At 42.6% G+C, this 26,659-nt stretch overlaps 1 protein-coding gene across 4 annotated transcripts in view; it reads left to right on the top strand.

The window, feature by feature from the left end:
- Window positions 1–7,842: 7,842 nt before the first annotated feature.
- Window positions 7,843–26,659, top strand: part of lpin1a (lipin 1a) — a 49,487-nt gene continuing 30,670 nt past the window's right edge. For 3 of the 4 annotated variants that reach the window (XM_060933488.1, XM_060933489.1, XM_060933486.1), the window contains exons 1-3: window positions 7,843–8,021; window positions 19,445–19,645; window positions 20,551–20,646. In XM_060933488.1, coding sequence (XP_060789471.1) covers window positions 19,454–19,645; window positions 20,551–20,646 — 288 coding nt within the window. In that variant the 5' untranslated portion in view covers window positions 7,843–8,021; window positions 19,445–19,453. Of the gene's footprint in view, window positions 8,026–19,444; window positions 19,646–20,550; window positions 20,647–26,659 lie in introns of all 4 variants that reach the window. The other variant, XM_060933487.1, reaches the window with a different exon arrangement.

Here is a 26,659-nt window from a genome sequence, read left to right as displayed (position 1 = left end):
GGAAATTCAAGACCATTGTTACCCTCCCCAGGAGTGGAAGACCAACAAAGATCACTCCAAGAGCAAGGCGTGTAATAGTCAGCGAGGTCACAAAGGACCCCAGGGTAACTTCTAAGCAACTGAAAGCCTCTCTCACATTGGCTAATGTTAATGTTCACGAGTCCACCATCAGGAGAACACTGAACAACAATGGTGTGCATGGCAGGGTTGCAAGAAGAAAGCCACTGCTCTCCAAAAAGAACATTGCTGCTCGTCTGCAGTTTGCTAAAGATCAGGTAGACAAGCCAGAAGGCTATTGGAAAAATGTTTTGTGGATGGATGAGACCAAAATAGAACTTTTTGGTTTAAATGAGAAGCATTATGTTTGGAGAAAGAAAAACACTGCATTCCAGCTTAAGAACCTTATCCCATCTGTGAAACATGGTGGTGGTAGTGTCATGGTTTGGGCCTGTTTTGCTGCATTTGGGCCAGGACAGCTTGCCATCACTGATGGAACAATGAATTCTGAATTATACCAGCGAATTCTAAGGAAGATGTCAGGACATCTGTCCATGAATTGAATCTCAAGAGAAGGTGGGTCATGCAGCAAGACAATGACCCTAAGCACACAAGTCGTTCTACCAAAGAATGGTTTGTGCTTTGGGTTATTACTGGACAGTGAAATTTTTCTTCTTCTTCAGCTGTCTAACTGAGGATTGCATTTTGTGCCAAAATAATATTTGTATCCACATTTCCCTCTATCTTGACTCGAGGCCCAGTCCCAGCTGAAGTGAAGCAGCCCTATAGCATGATGCTGCCACCACCATGGTTCACTGTGGGTATGGTGTTCTTTGGGTGATAGGGTGTCTTGTTTTTGCACCAAACATATCTTTTAGAATTATTATTATAATTATTATAATTATTGCCCAAAAGGTTCTACCTTTGTTGGGTTAGACTATAACTTATTTTTGCTCCATGGCTTTGGCAAAAATTTAGATGAGCTTTTTGTGACAAAGGGTCTAGAAATGTGAAGAATGTGAGAGATTGTTGTTATATTACAGGGATTGACCATTACTTGCCAGATATTCCTGCATCTCCTTTAAGGTTGCCGTCGGCAATTTTTAGGGACATCCTGTTCTTGGTAATGTCACTGTAATTTCTCCACTTGTTGATCATGGCTTTTACAGTGTTCAGTGGTACAACTAATATATTGAAAATTATTTTATACCCCTCTCCTGATTGATACCTTTCAACTATGAGATCCTGTACATACTCTGTAAGCTCTTTGTGGACCATGGCTTCAGCAGTTGGATGAAACTAAGAAGGTCCTACAGAAATAGCGGATCTTTATTTGGGGTGAATCAGAATCACTTCATTGATAACAGGTGTATGATTATTGTTGAACATCAGCTTGAATGTGATTGGTTAATTTTGAGCATAGTTACATACCTCATTATAAAAGTTTTCATTTTTTCTTTTTTCCCCTAAAACATTATTATTTGTTTTTCACTAGAATTTCTCCTTCTTCTTATTATTATTATTATTATTATTTCAAGGGTGGCACGGTGGTGTAGTGGTTAGCACTGTCACCTCACAACAAGAAGGTCCTGGGTTCGAGCCCAGCAGCCAACAAGGGCCTTTCTGTGTGGAGTTTGCATGTTCTCCCCATGTCTGCGTGGGTTTCCTCCGGGTGCTCCGGTTTCTCCCACAGTCCAAAGACATGCAGGTTAGGTTAATCGGTGGCTCTAAATTGACCATAGGTGTGAATGATTGTTTGTGTCTATGTGTCAGCCCTGCGATGACCTGGCGACTTGTCCAGGGTGTATCCCGCCTCTCGTCCATAGTCAGCTGGGATAGGCTCCAGCTTGCCTGTGACCCTGTACTGGATAAGCGGCTACAGATGATAGATGGATGGATGGATGGATATAACTTCAAAGATGGAAAAAGATCTGTCATGACTGATCTTGGTTTTGGATCACAAACCCTGCCCCATTTTAACAGGGACTTTTTATATCCACTCACTGTATGCCTATTAGCAGACATATAGACAATAATATAGCATGAAACAGATGAAGAAAGAGATGAAGTGGCTGTGTTCTTCCAGCTCATGGATTTGCCCTAGTGTCTTTCCACATCACACTCACAGTCACTTGATTTAACAGAAAGGTAACTGGTTGAGAAATTACTGAGAGTACAGCACCCAATCATGCCAAAATGCAAAATGTAAAGCTATCTCTCAGCTTTAAAATTACATTCTGTTGGCAACAGAATCAGATTTATTATCAAAAACAACAAAATGTGATTTTTTTTCATTGAACCACAGGAAGCAAATATTTTAGCACCACATGTCCAAGATCATAATGAAAACAATAAACACAGGAACACGAAAGAAAGAAAAAGATCCTGGATGAGTGGAATTTCTCCCACACAGTTTACCCTCCCACTGTAGTATGTAGTATGATTAGCAGTCAGCAAGCGACCTTGCTGGATTGCTGTCACATGGCCCTCTGCGCTCTGATTGGTGCAGAGAGTTCAGCCCTAGCAACAACCCCCTCTTCCATGAATGCAGACTTGAAGCCAGAGTTCCTAAGGAGTTCCAGGAATTCCTATTCCCCAGTGTATAAAGAGCAATAGTGATCACACAGCTGAAGAACAGAGACCTGAGCTGACCAATGGAGTTATTTATGAATCATTTATGGGATTAGAGTTTACTGTCAGTCCAATATTTTATTGTATTTTTGCTTGAATTAAATGTGGCTGGTTATCATGGTTATCATTTATATCATTAATAATATCATTATGCATTCATTAATGTTTTTGTTCATCAGAATTGAATCACCTCCAGATGATTCAAAAGCTAAGTGCTGTCTGTTCGCAGCACTACACTTCAGCAACCTTCCTGAATACAGACACAGAAGAACAAAAGGCCTTTATGGCTCAATAGCTTAGTTTCTAGAAATCATTTACAAGCATGCGGGGTACTCCCTCCAACCACTAAGTTAAAAAGGACAAACAGTGTTGAAATCAAGGGTAGACCAATGATCACACACGCATGTACACGCGCACACGCATGGATGGGGAGAGGGAATACGTGATCATGTCTTCTTGAGAACCTCTTTTCCGGGAAACATTCCAGTACATGAAGCAGCTACAGAACATTCAGCAGCATAAACAAGATTTGAGGTTATTGTAGGACACAATAATGTTTCAATGGGGAAAAACAACAACAACTGACACTTCGGCAATGTAAACAAATAACACTGAGATCAGACCTGAAAAGTACTGAAACTGTAGAATCACATATTATGACTCCTATTTTTTTTTTTTTGGAGGATTTGAGATAGATAGATAGATAGATAGATAGATAGATAGATAGATAGATAGATAGATAGATAGATAGATAGATAGATAGATAGATATTATTTACAAACAGTTCAAAGACATGCAGATTAGGTACAATGGGGGCCACTGTAACTGACGCAAGCTGTAGCGGTTTCCCAGCCATAATGTATGTACATATATATCTCGCTATGACAAAGCTAAATATTATTATCTCATCTCATTATCTCTAGCCGCTTTATCCTGTTCTACAGGGTCGCAGGCAAGCTGGAGCCTATCCCAGCTGACTACGGGCGAAAGGCGGGGTACACCCTGGACAAGTTGCCAGGTCATCACAGGGCCGACACATAGAAATTAAACTATTTTTAAAAAATACCATAAATAATAAACTGACTGGTTATGATGAAAAAAAAATTTTTTGAGAAAAAAAAACTAACATAAAAACTCATAAATTAAACTCATAGGTCTCATCTCTGATCTATTAAACTGGTCTGACAGATTATAGTGTGGTTTAAAAAAATTATTATTAATAATAATAATAATAATAATAGGGCGGTGCGGTGGTGTAGTGGTTAGCATTGTCACCTCACAGCAAGAAGGTCCGGGTTCGAGCCCAGCGTCTGGCAAGGGCCTTTCTGTGTGGAGTTTGCATGTTCTCCCCGTGTCTGCATGGGTTTCCTCTGGGTGCTCCGGTTTCCCCCACAGTCCAAAGGCATGCAGGTTAGGCTAATTGGTGGCTCTAAATTGACCGTAGGTGTGAATGTGAGCATGAATGGTTGTCTGTGTCTATGCGTTAGCCCTGCGATGACCTGGCGACTTGTCCAGGGTGTACCCCGCCTCTCACCCATAGTCAGCTGGGATAGGTTCCAGCTTGCCTGCGACCCTGTAGAACAGGATAAAGCGGCTAGAGATAATGAGATGAGATAATAATAGAATAGAATAGAATAGAATAGAATAGAATAGAATAGAATGCTTTTATTGTCACTATACACATGTACAATGAGATTAAAGCATCTCCAATAACAGTGCAAACAGCGTGTAGAGAGAGAGAGGGGAAGGGGGGGAGAAAATAATAATAATAATAATAATAATAAACAAAATTGTACTTGTGTCTGCTATCAGAGACATCCATAAATGAATAAATAAAACTCCATATATAATGATGTTGCACCAAATGATATCCATGTCAAAATGGTTTATAATGTTCAGGCAGAAATAGCACGTCTGTAAAGACCTAAAGAAATTGCAAGCGTATATGGACTATAAATCATAAGCAAGTGAAGCATGGAACATACTGTTCCTTATCTATTACATTTGAAACACACACACACATAACACACTTGTGAGGAAAAAGACTGGCAGCACTCCCAGCTCCAACATGGAATGAGTGTGTATCATATATGAATTTGTTTGCATGTGTGTGTCTTTCCAATTGTTTTTTAAAAGGGAGGTCAGTGCAATCAGGATAATTATAGTTATGACACCCACAAGTAGCTGTCTTCCAACATGAACCATTCCATCACTATTCATTTTAGATGTGACTTGTGTCAATGTTGTGTAGACCTGTGTACATGTGTACAAAAGCACAGTGCCTGCTTAGTCACTGAAAACCTCTTTAAATCCCACACCATATAACCATAACACCTTATTTTCAGTTTTATACATATTCACCCCAGTTTTAAAGGCACTATTTTTTTGAACGGTTGATTTTGTAGCTGTTTTTAAAAGGCAAGTATGTTGTGAATTCTTTTGCAATTGTTCTGCTTAATAACCTCAGATTTGTAACGTTAAATCAGGGTGAACCCACTAGGAGTAGTTGGTGCAGTGGTAGAGTTGCTGCCTTATAGCTTCATGGTCCCTGGTTTGATTTTGAACTCAGGTTACTGTCTGAGTCAGGAGTTGCATGTTCTCCTTGTGTCTGTAAGGGTTTCCTCTGGGTTCTCAAGCATTCTGGTCTAAAGTGTGTGTATGTGTGTGTGTCGTGCCCTGTGATGGACTGGTGTCCCATCTAGCATATATTCTGGCCTCATGCCCATTGTTCCTGGGATTGGCTCTAATTCAACACTGACCCTGACCAGGATGAAGAGCTTACTGAAGATATTGGGGCCAAACCAATAATTTCAGTGCTGCTAAATTAGTCAGCTATTTATTTTAGCCCATTTTACATCCTCTGGTAGGGCGGCACGGTGGTGTAGTGGTTAACGCTGTCGCCTCACAGCAAGAAGGTCCTGGGTTTGAGCCCCGTGGCCAGCGAGGGCCTTTCTGTGTGGAGTTTGCGTGTTCTCCCCGTGTCTGCGAGGGTTTCCTCCGGGTGCTCCGGTTTCCCTCACAGTCCAAAGACATGCAGGTTAGGTTAACTGGTGACTCTAAATTGACCGTAGGTGTGAATGTGAGTGTGAATGGTTGTCTGTGTCTATGTGTCAGCCCTGTGATGACCTGGCGACTTGTCCAGGGTGTACCCCGCCTTTTGCCCATAGTCAGCTGGGATAGGCTCCAGCTTGCCTGCGACCCTGTAGAAGGATAAAGCGGCTAGAGATAATGAGATGACACATCCTCTGGTAGTGACTGGGTGAGACTGTTTTTATTACATGTGTTATAGTGACTTGCAACAAGAAAAAAAAATGTATTTATAGAAATGAATGATTAGTCAGTTTAGATTACCAAATTGCCCAGAACTACTGTATTATCACCCACAGCCAATTACATTTTTATTGTCTTATAGAACTGAATTAACAGCCTATTAAATTAAAGTGCATATCACGGGTAAATTCAGGAGCAAGATCAATGTAATTATCCTATTTTATAATAAACTTTGGTCAAATATCTGTCACATTTTGCATTTTGTGCAATTTTTTTACCTTGTGCAATACCAGAAAAATTCAGTTGAAATCAAGCCATTTGAGGCGAATTGGTCCGCCTCTGAAAAAACTTGGCATTTGGATTTCCCGGCAAACACTGATTTCCGTGACGTCACGTGTGGGACGCCTCCTTCTGAATCCTACGTCAGCGCTGGTTTCTTTATGAGAAAACAACCTGGTGGTTTTCTGCAAATTTCTTCAACGTTATCACGTAATTATTAAAATGGTTAACAGATATATCATAGGAGGGTGCAGCAACACCAATCTTGATGGGATTAGTACTCATCTCATCTCATCATCTCTAGCCGCTTTATCCTGTTCTACAGGGTCGCAGGCAAGCTGGAGCCTATCCCAGCTGACTACGGGCGAAAGGCGGGGTACACCCTGGACAAATCGCCAGGTCGTCACAGGGCTGACACATAGACACAGACAACCATTCACACTCACATTCACACCTACGGTCAATTTAGAGTCACCAGTTAACCTAACTTGCATGTCTTTGGACTGTGGGGGAAACCGGAGCACCCGGAGGAAACCCACGCGGACACGGGGAGAACATGCAAACTCCGCACAGAAAGGCCCTCGCCGACCACGGGGCTCGAACCCGGACCTTCTTGCTGTGAGGCGACAGCGCTAACCACTACACCACCGTGCCGCCCGGATTAATACTCATCATTTTCCAAAAGACCGGACAATGAGAGAGAAATAGGAGCGCTTGGTCTACACAGGCTGTGCACCGAAACCGTACAAGCTCTCGCAGCCTGCTGGCGCTTCCGCAGGTAACGTCACGAATCTGGCTCCAGACTCCCTTGGGATTTTTCCAGGCGCGTTTTGTTATTTTATTTTTTTCTGCTGTAGACAGATGGCCTTGTGCAAAATTATCCTTATACTTTGATATAAAAAAAAATGAAATTGGTCCAGGACATGCACTTTAATCTGTGTTATTCTATCCACATTCACTGGATATGAGCAATTGTGTGCTCTGATTGGCTACTCTATTACTAGGCTATCAGCTTATATACTATGAGTAGAGGGGGGGAAACGGCGGCGCATTTTGCTGAACTAACCAAGGCCGAAATGAAAACTCTACTCCAGTGTAGGCTCCAGCTTACCTGCGACCCTGTAGAACAGGAAGCAGCTACAGATAATGGCTGGGGGCAGCACGGTGGTGTAGTGGTTAGCGCTGTCGCCTCACAGCAAGAAGGTCCGGGTTCGAGCCCCGTGGCCGGCGAGGGCCTTTCTGTGTGGAGTTTGCATGTTCTCCCCGTGTCCGCGTGGGTTTCCTCCGGGTGCTCCGGTTTCCCCCACAGTCCAAAGACATGCAGGTTAGGTTAACTGGTGACTCTAAATTGACCGTAGGTGTGAATGTGAGTGTGAATGGTTGTCTGTGTCTATGTGTCAGCCCTGTGATGACCTGGCGACTTGTCCAGGGTGTACCCCGCCTTTCGCCCGTAGTCAGCTGGGATAGGCTCCAGCTTGCCTGCGACCCTGTAGAACAGGATAAAGCGGCTAGAGATAATGAGATGAGATGAGATAATGGCTGGCTGGATGGATGGATGGGTACAGTGTCTGAAAGGGTTAAGTGTTGACGTCATGCACTAGGGCGGGGTCAGCTGGACGTTCCAGCTCGCTCCTGTGGTGTTGCAGTGACAGTGTTCGGTGTGGAAGTGTGCGCTTCGGGAAGGAGGGGCGTGTTTATTATCGCAGGAGCCGGACAGAGTCACTGGGAAATAAAGCAGTCTTAGAAAAATACTGCATGAGCACAAGCAGTGAATGTTTCATCCTTTCAGGGCGATGGACTCAGTGTTGCTGATGACCACAGCATCGTAAAGAGCTTTCTGCACTGTAGGTAGTTCACTGTTATTTATTTATAATATCTCCTCTCTCTTGTTTACTAGCAAACACACATATTGTTGTGGTTTGTTCACAGATGGGGTGTGTTTCTCATTTTATAACGTGATGATTGGTATTGCAGCACTTCAGAGTGCGGTGCTTTTCATGAATATATTCCTACATTCCACCCGGAAATATACAGTAATGTAGGCTCATGTGCAAACCTCATCCTCACCTGCAGGCTGCATTCCCCCCAGTGTCTTTCCCAGATGCTTGGTTTCATATAGTCCGTGTTCATTACAGGTTCAGTGGTGGTGACAGGTTATTGCCCATACCCATGCGCGCTCAGCCCTGGGGTGGATGCTTCAGCACAGCTGTGGGTCTGAACTGAATCCTTTATCATCAGTCATTTAGCTGCTTTGGCATGATAATCAAGAAGAATGGGATTCATAGGCTGTTGTTTTGAGGCTTATGATCTGGTGGAAACACAGTGGGTTCAATCATTTTCAGTGTGGAGATTTTATTTCTCTACAACAAATCACTTGAACCGAGGATAATACCAAAGCTGTACACCAAATTTAATCAAAATCCATTCACTACTTTATGAGTTATACTGGGAAAAACAAATGGAGGTGAAAACATAATCTCCTCCAACAAAATTGGTGGAGATACACTACCGTTCAAAAGTTTGGGGTCACTCTGAAATTTCCTTATTTTTGAAAGAAAAGCACTGTTCTTTTCAATGAAGATCACTTTAAACTAATCAGAAATCCACTCTATACATTGCTAATGTGGTAAATGACTATTCTAGCTGCAAATGTCTGTTTTTTGGTGCAATATCTACATAGGTGTATAGAGGCCCATTTCCAGCAACTCTCACTCCAGTGTTCTAATGGTACAATTTGCTCATTGCCTCAGAAGGCTAATGGATGATTAGAAAACCCTTGTACAATCATGTTAGCACAGCTGAAAACAGTTGAGCTCTTTAGAGAAGCTATAAAACTGACCTTCCTTTGAGCAGATTGAGTTTCTGGAGCATCACATTTGTGGGGTCGATTAAATGCTCAAAATGGCCAGAAAAACGTCTTGACTATATTTTCTATTCATTTTACAACTTATGGTGGTAAAAAAAAGTGTGACTTTTCATGGAAAACACAAAATTGTCTGGGTGACCGCAAACTTTTGAACGGTAGTGTGATAATAATAATAATAATAATGGGCGGTACGGTGGTGTAGTGGTTAGCAGTCGCCTCACAGCAAGAAGGTCCGGGTTCGAGCCCCGTGGTCGGCGAGGGCCTTTCTGTGCGGAGTTTGCATGTTCTCCCCGTGTCCGCGTGGGTTTCCTCCGGGTGCTCCGGTTTCCCCCACAGTCCAAAGACATGCAGGTTAGGTTAACTGATAACTCTAAATTGACCGAAGGTGTGAATGGTTGTCTGTGTCTATGTGTCAGCCCTGTGATGACCTGGCGACTTGTCCAGGGTGTACCCCGCCTTTCACCCGTAGTCAGCTGGGATAGGCTCCAGCTTGCCTGTGACCCTGTAGAACAGGATAAAGTGGCTAGAGATAATGAGATGAGATGAGATGAATGAGATAATAATAATAATAATAATAATACAAACCCGATTCCAAAAAAGTTGGGACAAAGTACAAATTGTAAATAAAAACAGAATGCAATAATTTACAAATCTCAAAAACTGATATTGTATTCACAATAGAACATAGACAACATATCAAATGTCGAAAGTGAGACATTTTGAAATTTCATGACAGCAACACATCTCAAAAAAGTTGGGACAGGGGCAATAAGAGGCTGGAAAAGTTAAAGCAGGGCTTAATTTGAGCCGGAACATGACGGAACAAGATCTGTAACCTCAGTCGTCGGATCCGGCAGCTATTTTCATTTTATTCGGTGTTCCGGCAGCTATTTAAATGGATCAGATCACCTCTGTGACCATCACAAAGGGAAAAAATCAAACAATAAATTAAATAAATAAGTAAATAAAAATTTGTTTAGTGTTCGGTTTTGATTTTGATATCTGTTGTTGATTTATCTCCTATGACATCCACAAAATCTATGCGAAAGGGGAAGGGGGGGACATGGGGTGTATAGACCCCTTTCACTGATGTCACCCGAAACCGGAAGTAAACAGACCCTGCGCCATTTTGGAAGACCAACAAACTCGTGATTAGGGAAATAATGGCAGCGGTATGTGAACTCACGAGAATAAAGTGGAGTGGCAAACGACTTAAACAAACAAATCTGAGCTGTTTTATTTATGATTTATTGGCCCAACAGTAGACTTGAAAGAAACCTGTGTGAGACTTGGCAAAAAACTGTGGATATAATGGATAAGTCTGTGCATGATCTGCGGACACTTTGAGGTAAGCAAACGCAAGAAATTCAGATTTAAAACATGCTCAATTGGCCCCAAGTTGATAACTGTATGAGGAGCAAGCCTCCCAGACTTCTACAATTTAATAATAATAATAATTTAGGATGGTTTGGGGCTTGCTCGCTGCTGCCAGGTTGGTTGTTGAGTAGCCTGACTGTTTTTTTTTTCCTTGCGTGTGGTAGCATTGTTGACGCGAGGTTGTTTTTTGAACATGCCAATGCGGACACGATTTCCCCTGATGAGTTATGACTTCAGATGCGATGCGTGTGTGGAGGTGTGGAGTCCGCGTGATATGTGCGTAAGATAGGCTTCTCATGTGTTTGGAGATCCGCGCTCCGAGACAAGCGCAAGCGCCGCCCCCCCCCCCCCCCCCCCCCCCCCCAGGGGAAAAAAGGGACCCCCCCGAAAATATCGGCATAGTTCGAACACTGAGTGTAGGCACTGGGTGTAAACAACAAATAGTTTACAATGTCTGGGTAGCAAACAGATGGCAGAATTGGTGTCCGGTCCTCCTTATGTTTCCATTCTCCCTTGCCGCAAGTCTTATCATATGGGTCAAACCCATCAATCACAGTCAGTTTCTCCACAGACCGTGCCCTTTCTGCAGCTGGTAATGTACTCACATAACTAGAATTATCATCCATCGTATCACTTTACTCTCGCTCGTACTTTGTTTTATATTGTGAGTGCATGTACTTGGTCTTCCAATATGGCGCCTAACAAAATCTCGCGGCGCGGTGACGTCATGTGAAAGGGGTCTATACTTCCGCTCAATAGAACACCGGGTTTTTTGTAGCCGTTAGCTTGCACTGTGGAAAAAATGGCAAAAAAACAAGAAAGGTAGGCGGATCGCTGCCCTGAAAAAAAAAACGTTACATGTCAACTCGTTATTACTTAAGAAAATAATTAACCGTGTTACTTGAAAAGGAAAAAATGGTTCACGTCACTTTTTAAAAACCTGTTATTACTTACCCATTACTTGAATCGATTGCACTTATGGCTGCTACTTGAATCCTTGGAATATAGTAAAACTTGAATCCTTAAAATGAATTCTCCAACTTGATTTGTAAACCCTTTATTTCTTAACTATTACTTGAATTGATTGCACTTATGTTTGCTGGCACTGCTTTTAAACTTGAAATATGCTTGAAATCCTAGGCTATGCTTTTAAATACCCTACTTAAATCCTTAAAATGAGTCATTTAACTCATGTCTTGTGTGATCTGATCTCCAATGGTGAAATAAACCGGTTGTGATATGAGTACAGTCTGTTATTTTAGAAGATAAATTTAATATATAATTTAATATATAGCCTAATAAAAAGTAATATTTTATAACATAATATCACGACATATTACTGTCTGTAACTGTTCGTCACTAAAGCATTTTCTAAGATCATGTCTGATATTATTTTTTTTTTTTTTTTTTTGCCAAGCGGAGCCACTGCCGGGTCGGTCGACACGTGGTAGGTCTATTGTTCAAATGCGTTCTATGGTCTATGGGGCTGCGTTGTGGGTGCAAGTGCCAGAACCGTTTTATTTATTTACTTTCTTTATAATCTCAGTCAGATACACAAGCAAGATTAAGTCTTTACTCTGCTGTGTTTTATTATGGCCATCAATATATTGTAACCTGTGTTTGATTTGTTAATTGTTGATCCAGTTGTTGCCTTAACGCAGGGGTCTGCAATGGCTCGGGAGCCAGATGTGGCTCTTTTGGTGACTGCATTTGGCTCGCAGATTAATCAGCTCACATTGAGATCAAGAAGTACACCTCCATTTAATGAAAAAGTCAGTTAGCTGTCCGCAAAGCAAAGCCTTTTGACAAAGAACATGGCGAAAAGGGAAAAAAGGTGACTGGTACGGTAGCCTACCAGTCACCTTTTTTCCCTTTTCGCCATGTTCTGGTACGGTAGCCTACATTTCACCAGGAATGGACAGAGGAATTCGCCTTTGTGGGGTGAGAGGGTTCTGCTTTGTGTCCAATAGGCCTATACAATGACAAGATTGCATCGATGAAACAATGAAATAAAGTGGCACTTCGAAACACACCAAGCTACGTTTGCGTCAAAATATTCAGCGGGGGACAGGAGGAAGATGGCATGTCAAGAGCCTCTTTATTATGAAAAAGAGTATATTACACTCAAATTGTTGGTCATACGTAAAAATGCATTTTAGTTGTATTCAGCGTCACTTTTTATATATGGCTCTCACGAAAATTTATTTGAAAATATTTGGCGTTCCGGGACCTCCCACTTCACAAATTAAGCACTGAGTTAAAGGTACAAAAAAGGAACAGCTGGAGGACCAAATTGCAACTCATTAGGTCAATTGGCAATAGGTCATTAACATGACTGGGTATAAAAAGAGCATCTTGGAGTGGCAGCGGCTCTCAGAAGTAAAGATGGGAAGAGGATCACCAATCCCCCTAATTCTGCGCCGACAAATAGTGGAGCAATATCAGAAAGGAGTTTGACAGTGTAAAATTGCAAAGAGTTTGAACATATCATCATCTACAGTGCATAATATCATCAAAAGATTCAGAGAATCTGGAAGAATCCCTGCGCGTAAGGGTCAAGGCCGGAAAACCATACTGGATGCCCGTGATCTTCGGGCCTTTAGACGGCACTGCATCACATACAGGCATGCTTCTGTATTGGAACTCACAAAATGGGCTCAGGAATATTTCCAGAGAACATTATCTGTGAACACAATTCACCGTGCCATCCGCCGTTGCCAGCTAAAACTCTATAGTTCAAAGAAGAAGCCGTATCTAAATGTGATCCAGAAGTGCAGACGTCTTCTCTGGGCCAAGGCTCATTTAAAATGGACTGTGGCAAAGTGGAAAACTGTTCTGTGGTCAGACGAATCAGACATTGAAGTTCTTTATGGAAATCAGGGACACCGTGTCATTCGGACTAAAGAGGAGAAGGACGACCCAAGTTGTTACCAGCGCTCAGTTCAGAAGCCTGCATCTCTGATGGTATGGGGTTGCATTAGTGCGTGTGGCATGGGCAGCTTACACATCTGGAAAGACACCATCAATGCTGAAAGGTATATCCAGGTTCTAGAGCAACATATGCTCCCATCCAGACGATGTCTCTTTCAGGGAAGACCTTGCATTTTCCAACATGACGATGCCAAACCACATACTGCATCAATTACAGCATCATGGCTGGGTAGAAGAAGGGTCCGGGTACTGAACTGGCCAGCCTGCAGTCCAGATCTTTCACCCATAGAAAACATTTGGCGCATCATAAAATGGAAGATACAACAAAAAAGGCCTAAGACAGTTGAGCAACTAGAATCCTACATTTGATAAGAATGGGTTAACATTCCTATCCCTAAACTTGAGCAACTTGTCTCCTCAGTCCCCAGACGTTTACAGACTGTTGTAAAGAGAAAAGGGGATGTCTCACAGTGGTAAACATGGCCTTGTCCCAACTTTTTTGAGATGTGTTGTTGTCATGAAATTTAAAATCACCTAATTTTTCTCTTTAAATGATACATTTTCTCAGTTTAAACATTTGATATGTCATCTATGTTCTATTCTGAATAAAATATGGAATTTTGAAACTTCCACATCATTGCATTCCGTTTTTATTTACAATTTGTACTTTGTCCCAACTTTTTTGGAATCAGGGTTGTAATAATAATAATAATAAGATTAGGCACGGTGGTATAGTGGTTAGCACTGTCGCCTCACAGCAAGAAGGTTCTGGGTTCGAACCCAGTGGCCAACAAGGGCCTTTCTGTGTGGAGTTTGCATGTTCTCCCCGTGTCTGCGTGGGTTTCTTCCCACAGTCCAAAGATAAGCAAGTTAGGTTAATTGGTGGCTCTAAATTGACCATGAGTGTGAATGGTTGTTTGTGTCTCTGTGTGTGTCAGCCTTGCCTCTCGCCCATAGTCAGTTGGGATAGGCCCAGCTTGCCCCCCGCGACCCTGCATGGGATAAGCGGTTACAGATAAAACAAAAAAACTTTGAGTTATGCTGGGAACAAACAAACGGAGGTGAAAACATGATATCCTCCAACAAAATTGGTGGCGGTAATAATAATAAGAATAGGGGTGGCACGGTGGTGTAGTGGTTAGCACTTTCACCTCCAGGGTGTACCCTGCCTCTTGCCCAGTCAGCTGAGTTAGGCTCCAGCTTGCCTGCGACCCTGTAGAACAGGATAAGTGGCTACAGATGATGGATGGATGATAATAATAATGTTTCTCTACTTGTGTTTAATAGCGAAATACAACACCTATCTGTCATTGAAATGCTACACATTAGTAAAACCTTTAGGTGAAGTGGTTACAGAAAATAAATTGCAAGCAATGCATTCAATCATACAGAGACATGTTGAGAGTTTTAATGTTCACTTCAAACATCAGAATGGGGGAAAATATCACTGAGTTTAACAGTGGCATGGTTTTAATAGATTTGTTTGCAGACTGGTTTGAGTTGACAGAAAGACAGCAGTAACTTGGCTAAACACTCTGTACAACTGTAGTGAGCTGAAAAGCATCTCAGGATGCACAATATGTTACACCTTGAGGTTAATGAACTACAACAGCAGAAAAACACGTCAAGTTCTGCTTTTTTCAGCCAAGAACAAAAAGCTGAGGCTGCAGTGGGCACAGACTCACCAAAACTGGACAGCTGAAGACTGGAGAAATGTAGCCTGGTCTGATGAATCTTGATTTCTGCTGAGGAACACAGATGATACGGTCAGAATTTGGCAACAACAGCCTGAATTCATGGACCCACCCTGCCTTGTTTCACCAGTCCAGGCTGGTGGAGGTGGTGTAATGGTGTGGGGAATGTTGAAAGGTAATGTGGGAAGGCTTGAATGCCACAGATTATTTGAGTATTGTTGCTGATCATGTGCATCCCTTCATGGCAACAATTTACCCATCATCTGATGTCTATTTTCAGCATGATAATGCACCATGTCACAAAGCAAAAGTCATCTGAAACTGGTTTCATCAACTTTGAGCTCAATGTTCTTTGGCGGCTTTCATTCCAGTCACCTGATCTGTATCCAATAGACCATCTTTGGAATTGGAAAAAAACCCAGGATATTTGCAGCATGAAAGTCTGAAAATTCTGCAGGAATTGTGTGATGCAGTAATGTCAACATGGACCAGAATCTCAAAGGAATGTTTCCAGCATCTTACAGAATCCAATCCATGAATAATTGAGGCTGTTTTGAGAGCAAAGTGAGGCCCTACCCTGTATTTAGTATAGTGTTCTGAATAAAGTATTAAGTGAGGGTATAAGCTGATGTTCCACTGATTTGCTCACCGTTCTCGATGTTGCATAATCCTTTGTTTCTATAGTGTTTTAGAGAGAACTAGAAGGCACAGTGGAGAGTTGAGTGGACACGTGATATATGTTTTCACTGTGTTCTGTGAAAATGACATAAATCATGCCCCGCGTCTCCTCAGTGACGTAGACTCTGCTGTAGTGGAAGTCTCCAGCAAGGAGCGCTGATTACAAGGTCCTGTACAGTCAAAACTCTCAGGCAAGTCGGGGAAGGGATGATAGTGTCTTGGATTAGCACAGTGTGTTAGCGCGAGCATGTAGCCTATGGGAAATGAATAGTGTGTTGGATTAGCATAATCCCATGTTTTGGAAAATCGAAAATGTTATCTTGGACCCCTCTGGGTCTAGATGACTGGGTCTACTGTAAGCATCTCCAAAATGGCATATCTTGTGGGGTGTTCCTGATGTGCAGTGGTTAGTACCTACCAAAAGTGGTCTAAGGAGGGACAACTGGTGAACCAACAACAGGGTCATGGGTGTTGAAGGTTCACTGATTCGCATGGGGCACGAAGGCTAGCCCATATGGTCCAATCCCACAGAAGAGCTATTGTAGTACAAACTGACACCTTTCTGTTTTAGCCAGCATTAACTTTTTCAGCAGTTTGTGCTACAGTAGCTCTTCTGTGGGATTGGACCATGTGGGCTGGCCTTCATGCCCCATGCAAATCAATGAGCTTTCAACACCCATGACCCTGTTGCAGGTTCCCAACCCAGTCTATGATATCAAGAACAGTGTGTCTATGATATAAAGAACCATTTCTATTTTAAGACACATTGCAAAAATTGGGCGAGAGAGAGGGGAGTGAATATGGAGTGGATAATGTCCATGCATTAGAAATATGTGTGCACCACAATTTCCTATGCAAAGACTTTGGAAAATTTACGACTTCTTTTTCTAATTGCCCTTTTTTCTATTAAAAAAAAAAAACTGTCAGCTTAGTTAATTATGTTAATTCTACTATGTTCTTCTTGCACACAAGGAACACTGCTGTATTGAACACAATCGAACAAAACCCAAAAAGACCTGCTAGACTGTACTCTGGATGACTGTATGTTGTTGACTCTCAACTGCTTATTACTCTAGTCATGAAAGCAGTAAAAATGCGCTATACTTCATACAGCTCCATGATTTTGATTATTTTTCATCCACATTTGTGGATTTTTGTTCTTGACTTTCTTAAAATACAATGGCTTGTAGTCTCTTTGACATTGGCTTAAATATGTTCTGATTATTCCTAGAATATAATAGTTGAAAACTTCTTGTGTACACTGATTAACCAGTGATGCATCAGGTATTGCTCAGGTGAATAAGACACACCCTGCTCATTATTATATCAGTGCTCAAACTGATAAAATATGGAAAGTGAAAAGTCAGAATTAAAAAGGGGACACAAAATATAAAGAAAAGGAGTTATTTTATTTACGACACAAAAACAATTCTGATTTATTATTTCAACACAAAGGAAGCACAGCTGCACAGCAGGTAGCATTACTGCCTCATGCCTCCAGGGTCTTCAATTTCATCTGAGGTCAGGTCACTGTCTGTGCCGTGGATCATCCAGGATGTATTTCTGTTCCAGGATAGTTTCTAGATTCACTGCACCCCTGACGATGAACATGACATTAATATATTAACATTCTCTGTCTCTCACTTTTTGTAATCAGTTATATTTTTTTGACTAATGAACTGAATTTTTTTTTTACTTTTTTCACTGTGCTTATGGGACAGGGTTTAAAGAACTGGGCCTCTCTGTATATTATTTCACCAAGTGATATGCCATAAAATTGAAGAGTTTTTCAAATGTGGAACTGACACAAAGAATACAACCGTCTTCAGTTTTGTCTTAATGAGTATATTGAGCTGTTTGGCTTCAACCTTTCAATCTTGAATGTGTACATTAGATCAGGCATATTTACATTCCTATGATGCAAACTATTCCATATTGAGTCCGTTTATTATTTTGCCAAAACAGAACTAGAGCAGCATCACTGCCTGGCATATAAGTGAATAGTCACCAGAATACTACTTAATGGCTTTCTAATTAGCAGTACGTGTGCTCATCTTACCAAAGCCTAACCTAGCATATAGTAGGCATATCAGGTGAAAATTCAAATTCAATCCAAATTGCTTGAAACTGCTCTCGTTGAATTCAGAAATGAATGCAGGACAACATAATTTTTTACAGAATTAAAATATGTTTATCCTTTCTTGAGATATTATAAATCAAAGATTGAAAAAAAAGGCTTAATTTTGGCAGCAGAAAACTGATGTAATATTATGTATTAGGATAACATGGTCCAAAATGGGCCTAATTAAGGAATGAGAGCAAATGTTTTTTCTAAATAACTTTTTTTAATTTTGAAGAAATTTACATGGAAATTGGCAGGTACATAGATGGGTTGTATACTGAATACAAAGTTTTAAAAATTAGTTTAAAAAAAATGCAAATTAGTATTTAATTAGTATTAATTATGCGAATTAGGCAAAAACATTAAATCAGTACACTCAATAAAAAGTAATAAACGATTATTTCTAATACCCTCTTTGTGCTCTGTAGGCTTTTGTATTTCTCAAAAGTAGGGCCTTCTAATGTTTATATTAAAGAATATAAGTGATAATATTCACAGCTTTCAAGGCGAACCTCGAAAAAAACTTTGTGAGCCATATCCAGTAAACAATTCCAATTAATTGAATTGAAATTGACCCTCACGTTTCTGATTCTGTTTTTTTTAAATATCATTCCGACCACTAAGATCTCAATATTTTTCATCAAAACAACTACAGTTATATTCTAAAGTAGTTACATGAATCACTTTGATTTGAAAATAAATAAATAAATAAATAGGTAAAGCTATGAAAACTCACTGCAAAGTCTCCCGTGAAGCATAACATAAACACTAGCAGATGGAAATTTTTGCTGAATACTTCATCAGAAACAGTGAGAGCGAGAGAACATCCCTATAAAAAATTTCTGATTGATATTCACGAGTAATCCAGTCGGAAACCAATCGGAAGAGAGCCTGACCGCTTTCCCCTGACTCAGAAATCACCGGCAGTTTCCCACTGTCATGCGAGCAGAGAGTGTACTCTGTTGTACCAATTTCAACCTGCTATTACTCCCAAAGTACTGAACAGATCTTAACAAGATGAATTTCTTTGGAAAGCAGAAATTATAAGCTTTTTAATGAGAGTATTTAGGATAGAAAATATTCAAGAGTTAAGCAATGACAGGTTTGTAAACTTAGATGAGCATCTGCGTGCACAATTTTTGCAGCATGGCCAGCGAGTGTCTGATATGCCTACGTATGGGATACAAAATCAAGGTACAGTAGTTTCCTTCATTCCGGGTTCATCCATTCCAGCTTGAAGAAGAAGCTGTCACATGAAAGGAAAATAATAATTTGACATGATTAATAAATTGCAAAATTATTACTATGAGAAATCATGTCCAAATCATGTCTTAGCTGCTTTCTTTCCACATAAAATTGGGCTGCTCCAGATCATGGTTACCTTTAAGTGCCTGACTTTGTTTATATCAACACATACAAGTTTATTAATGTACTCTGTAGTACATATCAAAAAGTGGATTTTGTCAAATGTACTTTATGAAGACTTTTTTTTAACAATATAACTATATGAAGATTTAGAAAGTGTGTTTGTGATGCATTGGTATGTGACACTTTATGGAAACTTACACGCTTGCATTCTGCGCCCTCACTTTCCCTCAGAGTCGGACCATGAATTACGTGGGACAGCTGGCCGGTCAGGTCTTTGTGCAGGTGAAGGAGCTATACCGAGGCCTGAACCCAGCCACCCTGTCTGGCTGTATAGATGTCATCGTGGTTCGTCAGCCTGATGGCTCCCTACAGTGTTCACCCTTCCATGTCCGCTTTGGCAAGATGGGAGTGCTGCGCTCAAGGGAAAAGTTGGTGAGGTCACTTGTTCAGGTTGTATTAATCTAATTGGTAGCAATGTCATGCAATAAAGAAGAGATTGCAATCAGGGGTCGAAATTAAGCATGTACCGACGGACATGGGCAAGTCATTCTCACACTCGGGCAGCAATAAAATTATCACTAGTTGTCCGTCGGACAACTGTGTTTGAATGTCTATTTTACCAAGAAAAATTAAGTTGTTGTTATTCCTAACAGAAACAGAACGAAAACTTTATTTTTCCCGTCTTCTCTTTCGTTTGTCCTTGACTTTGGTTCGTTGTGGTAGTTGACGCTTCCATTCGCGAGATGGCGCTACATGATATTATGATTATTCACACGAGGCGCCACTGCCACGTAGGCTAGAACGAACGAAGCGTCTTTTTGGACTGATTTTTAATTCTGATTTGATCAGTTACACTTGACCATGATGACATGATGTTTTCTGACTGTTTAACATGTTTAATAGAAGATACTAGTAGTTATACCTAGTTGTTTTACTGTTCATCATGATGAAATAAACACCAAACACATATGAGTATTATAACTTTATTTCTATCAATCACTAATCAAACAATGGCAAAACAAGTTGAAATATTTTATTGCATACTCTATAATATACATCCAGATTGCTTTTTATGCAAATTACTTACCCAGTCAACCTGCAAAAAAGTAGGGCAACTGATACATGCATGCGGGCAAGTAAATTTTTGGGGTTGGTTGCCCTGAGGGCAAGTACATTCAAAAGTTAATTTCGACCCCTGGCAATGACTATATTGGGGAAAATTATTGGCAAAAATTATGTTTCAAAGATTTAAACTCCATTTGGAAGCTCTAGCATTGCCTTGGAAATATATCCAGTATTGTTGTAATTCACTGAGTGACAACAATTTCTTTGCTCAGGTTGATATAGAGATTAATGGGGAGCCAGTAAACCTACACATGAAACTGGGGGAGAATGGTGAAGCCTTTTTTGTCAAGGAGACTAAGAGTGATATGGTGAGCACATTACTTGAGGAAATTGCACTCATCCAGTTCAATCATTATAGTACATTGAGTAACACAACACATGGCAATGTCTCTAAGTTGCATGGAGTGAAACGTGACTCTTGTTTACTGGAAGCCATCTTGTGCTGGGGACACTCTGTAACCTGAACTGGTGTACTCTTGAGCGTGTGATTTCTCTCTTAAATTGGGAGGGAGAAAAAAACTGAGCAGTAAAGGCAAAATCAACAGTGGTGCTTGGAAGTTCACCTTCAAATTAACTGCTAATCCTAGAGGTTCACCTACTTTTATCACTCACAGATATGTAATATTGGCTCATTTTCCTCAATAAATAAATGACCAAGTATAATATTTTTGTCTTGTTTGTTTAACTGGGTTCCCTTTATCTACTTTTAGGACTTAACAGTTATGACAATCAGAATACTTAGAGAACAGTATCTGCTATGACCCTTTAATAAACTGAAGAATGGGTACTCTGAATGTGAAGAATGGGATGGAAGCTATCATACTTTCTGTCAGAGAGTCCTGAGGGAGACTTTAATAACAGTGTACCGTATGCTTGTCTCATCCAGATGAGGTGATTCAGTGAAGCAGTATTTGTAAATCATCTCAAGTTAGCAATTTAAATGTTATTATGTGAGTTGGAATGTATTGGTGAATTGTAATAGCATACAGCAATTGCACTGATTCTGTACACAATTCACTTGTTATTATTGATGCTTTATACAGTTTGAGTTGTTTGTTTTCAGATCATAATTCTATGTTCTTATTGTTTTTAATAATATGTTCTTTTAATATACTGGTATAAATGATGTACTGTATAAAACGTCAAAATGTCTGTCTTGGATTAAAAAAAGTGTTCAAAAGAAAATATCCACTGGCTGTATAAGCAAGAACCAAGGATTCATTTCTAACCACAGAAAACTGGCCTCACTCCAAATACAATTTCTGTTCCTGAATAAAAAGTGAAAGACAGTTGAGGGACAGAATTTCTGCCAGATCACAACAATTTGTAAAGGATACCAGATCAGTGCTGTACTCTCCTTGGCTTTGACTCCTTTATAAGATCAAGAGCAATTTAATCCTGACCTCAAAGAGCATGCTGCTATTAATATCAGGGAATTTCCTCTACCGACCAGTGTTGTACATCAGCTCCTGCTGTTGTTGTATGTTCTACTGAATATATATTTTACTATCCTTAAGTTGCAGACAGAACCTCAAAATACTCATATTTTTCATGTCCATGTCTAAAATTATCTGCTAACATGGTAAAAAAAATATTGTCAATAAGGATTTGCTCATATATCAAAACATGGACATGGTGTGTGCGTGCGTGCATGTGTAAGGCTGTGAACGGTGGTCCTGTAGGCAGAAGTACTGTCACGCTCCGCCCCGGACATCCGCTCCTGAGTTTGCGGATCTTCCACATCAGCTCCAATCCGGATCTAGGACGGGAATTCCATCCTGCCTGCTTTCCCATTCAGCGAGCGCTCACCTGCATTCACTTCCTGATTACCACTGCTGCCTTTTTAAACGCCGTTCTCAGCCACAGACAGTGCCAGAACGTCTCGTATGTAGACTCTAGCCGGTTCTTTGCCTCGAGAGTTTTTCATGGTTTTTTCCTGCCAAGTGTTTTTTCATGTCTTTGCCTGCCTCGTTTTTTCAAGTCAAGTTTCACGTTTTTTTATACTGGACTATTTCCGTTATTGTTTTCTTAATCAAGTTTATTTACATTTTTGCCATGCCTCTTTCTGGATTAAACCTACTACGCTTCTTGGATTACTGTCTGTGTGCGTGTTCTGCTTTTGGGTCCTAATTCACCACATCTCCAGCAACATTCTGGCAAACATGGATGCAACAGAATTCGACCATCTGAGAACGGCCGTCCAACAACAAGGGACTCTCCTCGGGACCCATCAACAAGACCTACGACAAGTCAATCAGACTCTTGCCACCCTGTCCGACTCACTCAACCTCCTCACCATGCAGATGCAGCGTTATCAAGCCGTGCCTACCCCTGCCCAGCCATCTCCAGCTCCTGCCATCACCTTTTTCCGCAAGCCGAGACTCCCAGCACCTCAACCCTATGATGGAGAACCAGGTAATTGCAGATCATTCTTGTCTCAATGCTCATTAATCCTAGAGCTGCAACCTCTGGCCTTCCCCACAGAATGCTCCTGGGTAGCGTATACCATCTCGCTCCTCACCGGCAAGGCTAGGGAGTGGGGAACAGTGGTCTGGGACGCCAATGCACATTTCTGCTCCAACTTCAAGGATTTCTCCAAGGAGATGAGACAAACTTTCAACCGTTCTCTGTCTGGGTGGGAGGCGGCTAGAGAACTCATGGAGCTATGACAGGGGTTCCTGTCTACCTCAGACTACGCCATCGAGTTCCAGACGTTGGCGGCATCGTGCAGTTGGAACGAGAGCGCCCAGGTTGACATGTTCCTGCATGGCTTGTCTGACGCCATTAAAGGGATAGTTCGGGATTTTTGACATGAATCTATATGGTATCCCCGTCAGCAGTGTCATGCATCCACACTGACTTACCCCCGACAGTGTTCTGTGAGCCTAGATATTGTACAGTGTTGGTCAGTGCACAAGTAGTTCCGGCAGGTTTCCTGGGGTCTGCAAAGTAACACGTTTTTCTTCTCAAAACAGCTCGTGTTCGAATGAGTGATTTATTAGCATAACAAAACCCTTGTAGTCCAAAAAGTCACACCTTGTAATTGCTTGGGGCTACTTTCTCTCAATAGCGATCAGTGCGCGCTGTCACTGTTAACAGTTGTGTGCGAGCTAGCCAACAACTTTCATTAGTTGTTCGACAGTGTTTAGCAGCAGCAAATTGCTTTCCTCCTCAGTATACAAGTGCGCTTCCATGGCAGGGAAAAAGAAACTACCACTGCTGCCTATGTAGTGCCCTATTTATACAAATAGGAGTCATTCAGGATTCAGCCATGACACGGAGCAAAAACATGGCTGAATCCTGAATGACTCCTATTTGTATAAATAGGGCACTACATAGGCAGCAGTGGTAGTTTCTTTTTCCCTGCCATGGAAGCGCACTTGTATACTGAGGAGGAAAGCAATTTGCTGCTGCTAAACACTGTCGAACAACAAATGAAAGTTGTTGGCTAGCTCGCACACAACTGTTAACAGTGACAGCGCGCACTGATCGCTATTGAGAGAAAGTAGCCCCAAGCAATTACAAGGTGTGACTTTTTGGACTACAAGGGTTTTGTTATGCTAATAAATCACTCATTCGAACACGAGCTGTTTTGAGAAGAAAAACGTGTTACTTTGCAGACCCCAGGAAACCTGCCAGAACTACTTGTGCACTGACCAACACTGTACAATATCTAGGCTCACAGAACACTGTCGGGGGTAAGTCAGTGTGGATGCACGACACTGCTGACGGGGATACCATATAGATTCATGTCAAAAATCCCGAACTATCCCTTTAAAGACGAACTGGTATCGCGGGAACTGCCTTCGGACCTCTCCAGCCTCATGGACCTCGCCAACCGTATCGACGCCCGTATCCAGCAATGGAGGAGAGAGAAGACTCGCCGCAGCTTCACCTCCTCTCCATCTCCCACCTCATCCGTCGAACCCATGCAGGTAGACCGGGTTCGCCACCGCAGCCTTCAGCCAGCGAGTTTCCTGATCTCTCTTACGTGCCCCCGGAATACCTGGATCTAAAGCCTGTCTTCAGTAAGACCCGAGCAGTGGTCCTCCCTCCTCACAGACCTTATGACTGTGGAATCGACCTCCTGCCCGGGACAGCGCCACCCAAAGGACGACTCTACTCTCTCTCTCTCTCTCTCTCTCTCCCATCAAAAGGCAAGCCATGGAGAATTACATTTCTGAGTCCTTGGCAGCTGGGATCATCCGGCCTTCCTCCTCCCCAGCCGGGGTGGGATTCTTCTTCGTGGAGAAGAAAGACAAGTTGCTCTTCCCCTGCATTGATTATCAAGGTCTCAACACCATCATGGTCAAGAACCGCTACCCACTACTGCTCATGACCACGGCCTTTGAACTACTCCAGGGAGCCAAGGTATTTACCAAGCTGGATCTACGTAATGCCTACCATCTCGTCAGGTTCAGGGAGGGAGATGAGTGGAAGACGGCCTTTAACACCACTGCGGGTCACTATGAGTACCTCGTAGTCCCCTTCAGCCTGACCAACGCTCCCGCAGTCTTCCAGGCACTCGTGAACGACGTCTTAAGGGACTATCTCAACATCTTCGTTTTTGTGTACCTGGATGACATCCTGATCTTCTCCCGCTCCCTGGAGGAACATCAGGGTCACATCCGGCAGGTCCTCCAGCTCCTGTTTGAGAATAAGCTGTTTGTCAAGGCGGAAAAAAGTGAGTTCCACCAGAGCTCCATCTCATTTCTGGGGTTCATCATCTCCCCGGCGAGGATCCAGATGGACCCCCTCAAGCTTGAGGCAGTCGCTGACTGGCCCACCCCATCCTCATGGCGGGAGCTCCAGCGTTTCCTGGGGTTTGCTAATTTCTACAGGTGCTTCATCCATGACTTCAGCATGGTGGCCGGACCTCTCACAGCATTGACCTCAATCAAGAGCCCGTTCAAGTGGGGGGAGGAAGCAGACAAAGCCTTCTTCATGCTCAAACGCAAATTCACCACAGCAACCATCCTCACCATACCCGACCCGGCCAAGCAGTTCATTGTGGAGGTCAACGCTTCCAAGTCTTGGGTTGGAGCTGTTCCCTCCCAGAGGGCCAATGATAACAAGGTCCACCCCTGCTCCTTCTCTCGCCGGTTGTCCCCTGCTGAGCGGAACTACGACATCAGCGACAGAGAGCTGTTGGCCATCAAGCTGGCCTTTGAGGAGTGGAGACACTGGCTTGAGGGGTCGGATCTCCCCTTCATTGTCTGGACCGACCACAAAAATCTAGAATACCTCAAGTCTGCCAAACGTCTCAACTCACGTCAAGCCCGATGGTCTCTCTTCTCCTGATTCTGGTTCATGCTCTCCTCCTGCCCAGGCTCCAAGAACGGCAAACCTGACGCCCTGTCCAGGATATTCTCTTCCCGCCAGGAGGAGTCTAGAATGCCTGAAATCATCCTCCCCCCACGCTGTCTGGGGGGGGGGGGCACCCTACTTGAGGTAGAGACGTTAGTGCAGAAGGCCCTGGAGCAGGACCCCGGGGCTGGTAACTCTAGCAATATACCATGTAACCATCTGTTTGTTCCCTGTTCTGTGCGAACCCAGGTGCTGCAGTGGGGTCATGGCTCCAAGTTGGCTTGTCACCCGGGAGCTGCTTGAACCCTGGTACTCATTCAAAAACGCTTCTGGTGGCCATCGATCAAGGAAGATGTCCAGGAGTTCTTGGCAGCCTGCGACACGTGTGCCCGGAACAAGACAGCCAATTGACCCCCTGCTGGCTTGCTGAGACCCCTCCCGACTCCTCGTCGACCCTGGTCACACATTCGCCCTGGACTTCGTCACAGGACTCCCCAACTCAGGTGGCAACACATGCATTCTCACAGTCATTGACCGTTTCTCTAAGTCAGTCCACTTCATCCCTCTGCCCAAGCTCCCCACAGCTAAAAAAAACTGCTGAACTACTCATCCTCCACATCTTCATTGCTGGACTCCCCTCTGACATCGTCTCCGACCGGGGTCCTCAATTCACTGCGCAGTTCTGGAGGGCCTTCTGCAAACTCATTGGGGCCTCCTGTAGTCTCTCATCAGGATTCCACCCTCAAACCAACGGCCAGGTGGAACGAGCAAATCAAGACTTGGAAGTGGCACTCAGGTGCATGGCATCCGGGGATGGTGGTTCTTGGGTTGAATATGCTCACAACACTCTGCCTTCATCTGCCACAGGTCTCTCGCCCTTCCAGTGCTCCCTAGGCTACCAACCACCACTCTTCCCCAACCAAGAGGCGGAGGTCGCTGTACCCTCAGCCCAGACCTTCATATGCCGCTGCAGGAGGACGTGGGTGTTGGCCCAGAGAAGACTCCTATGCTCCA

This window comes from Neoarius graeffei, chromosome 11 (assembly GCF_027579695.1).
Source record: "Neoarius graeffei isolate fNeoGra1 chromosome 11, fNeoGra1.pri, whole genome shotgun sequence".
NCBI classification, from domain to species: domain Eukaryota; kingdom Metazoa; phylum Chordata; class Actinopteri; order Siluriformes; family Ariidae; genus Neoarius; species Neoarius graeffei.
Note: the sequence above shows the minus strand (reverse complement) of the source record. Positions and strands in the feature narration are given on the sequence as shown.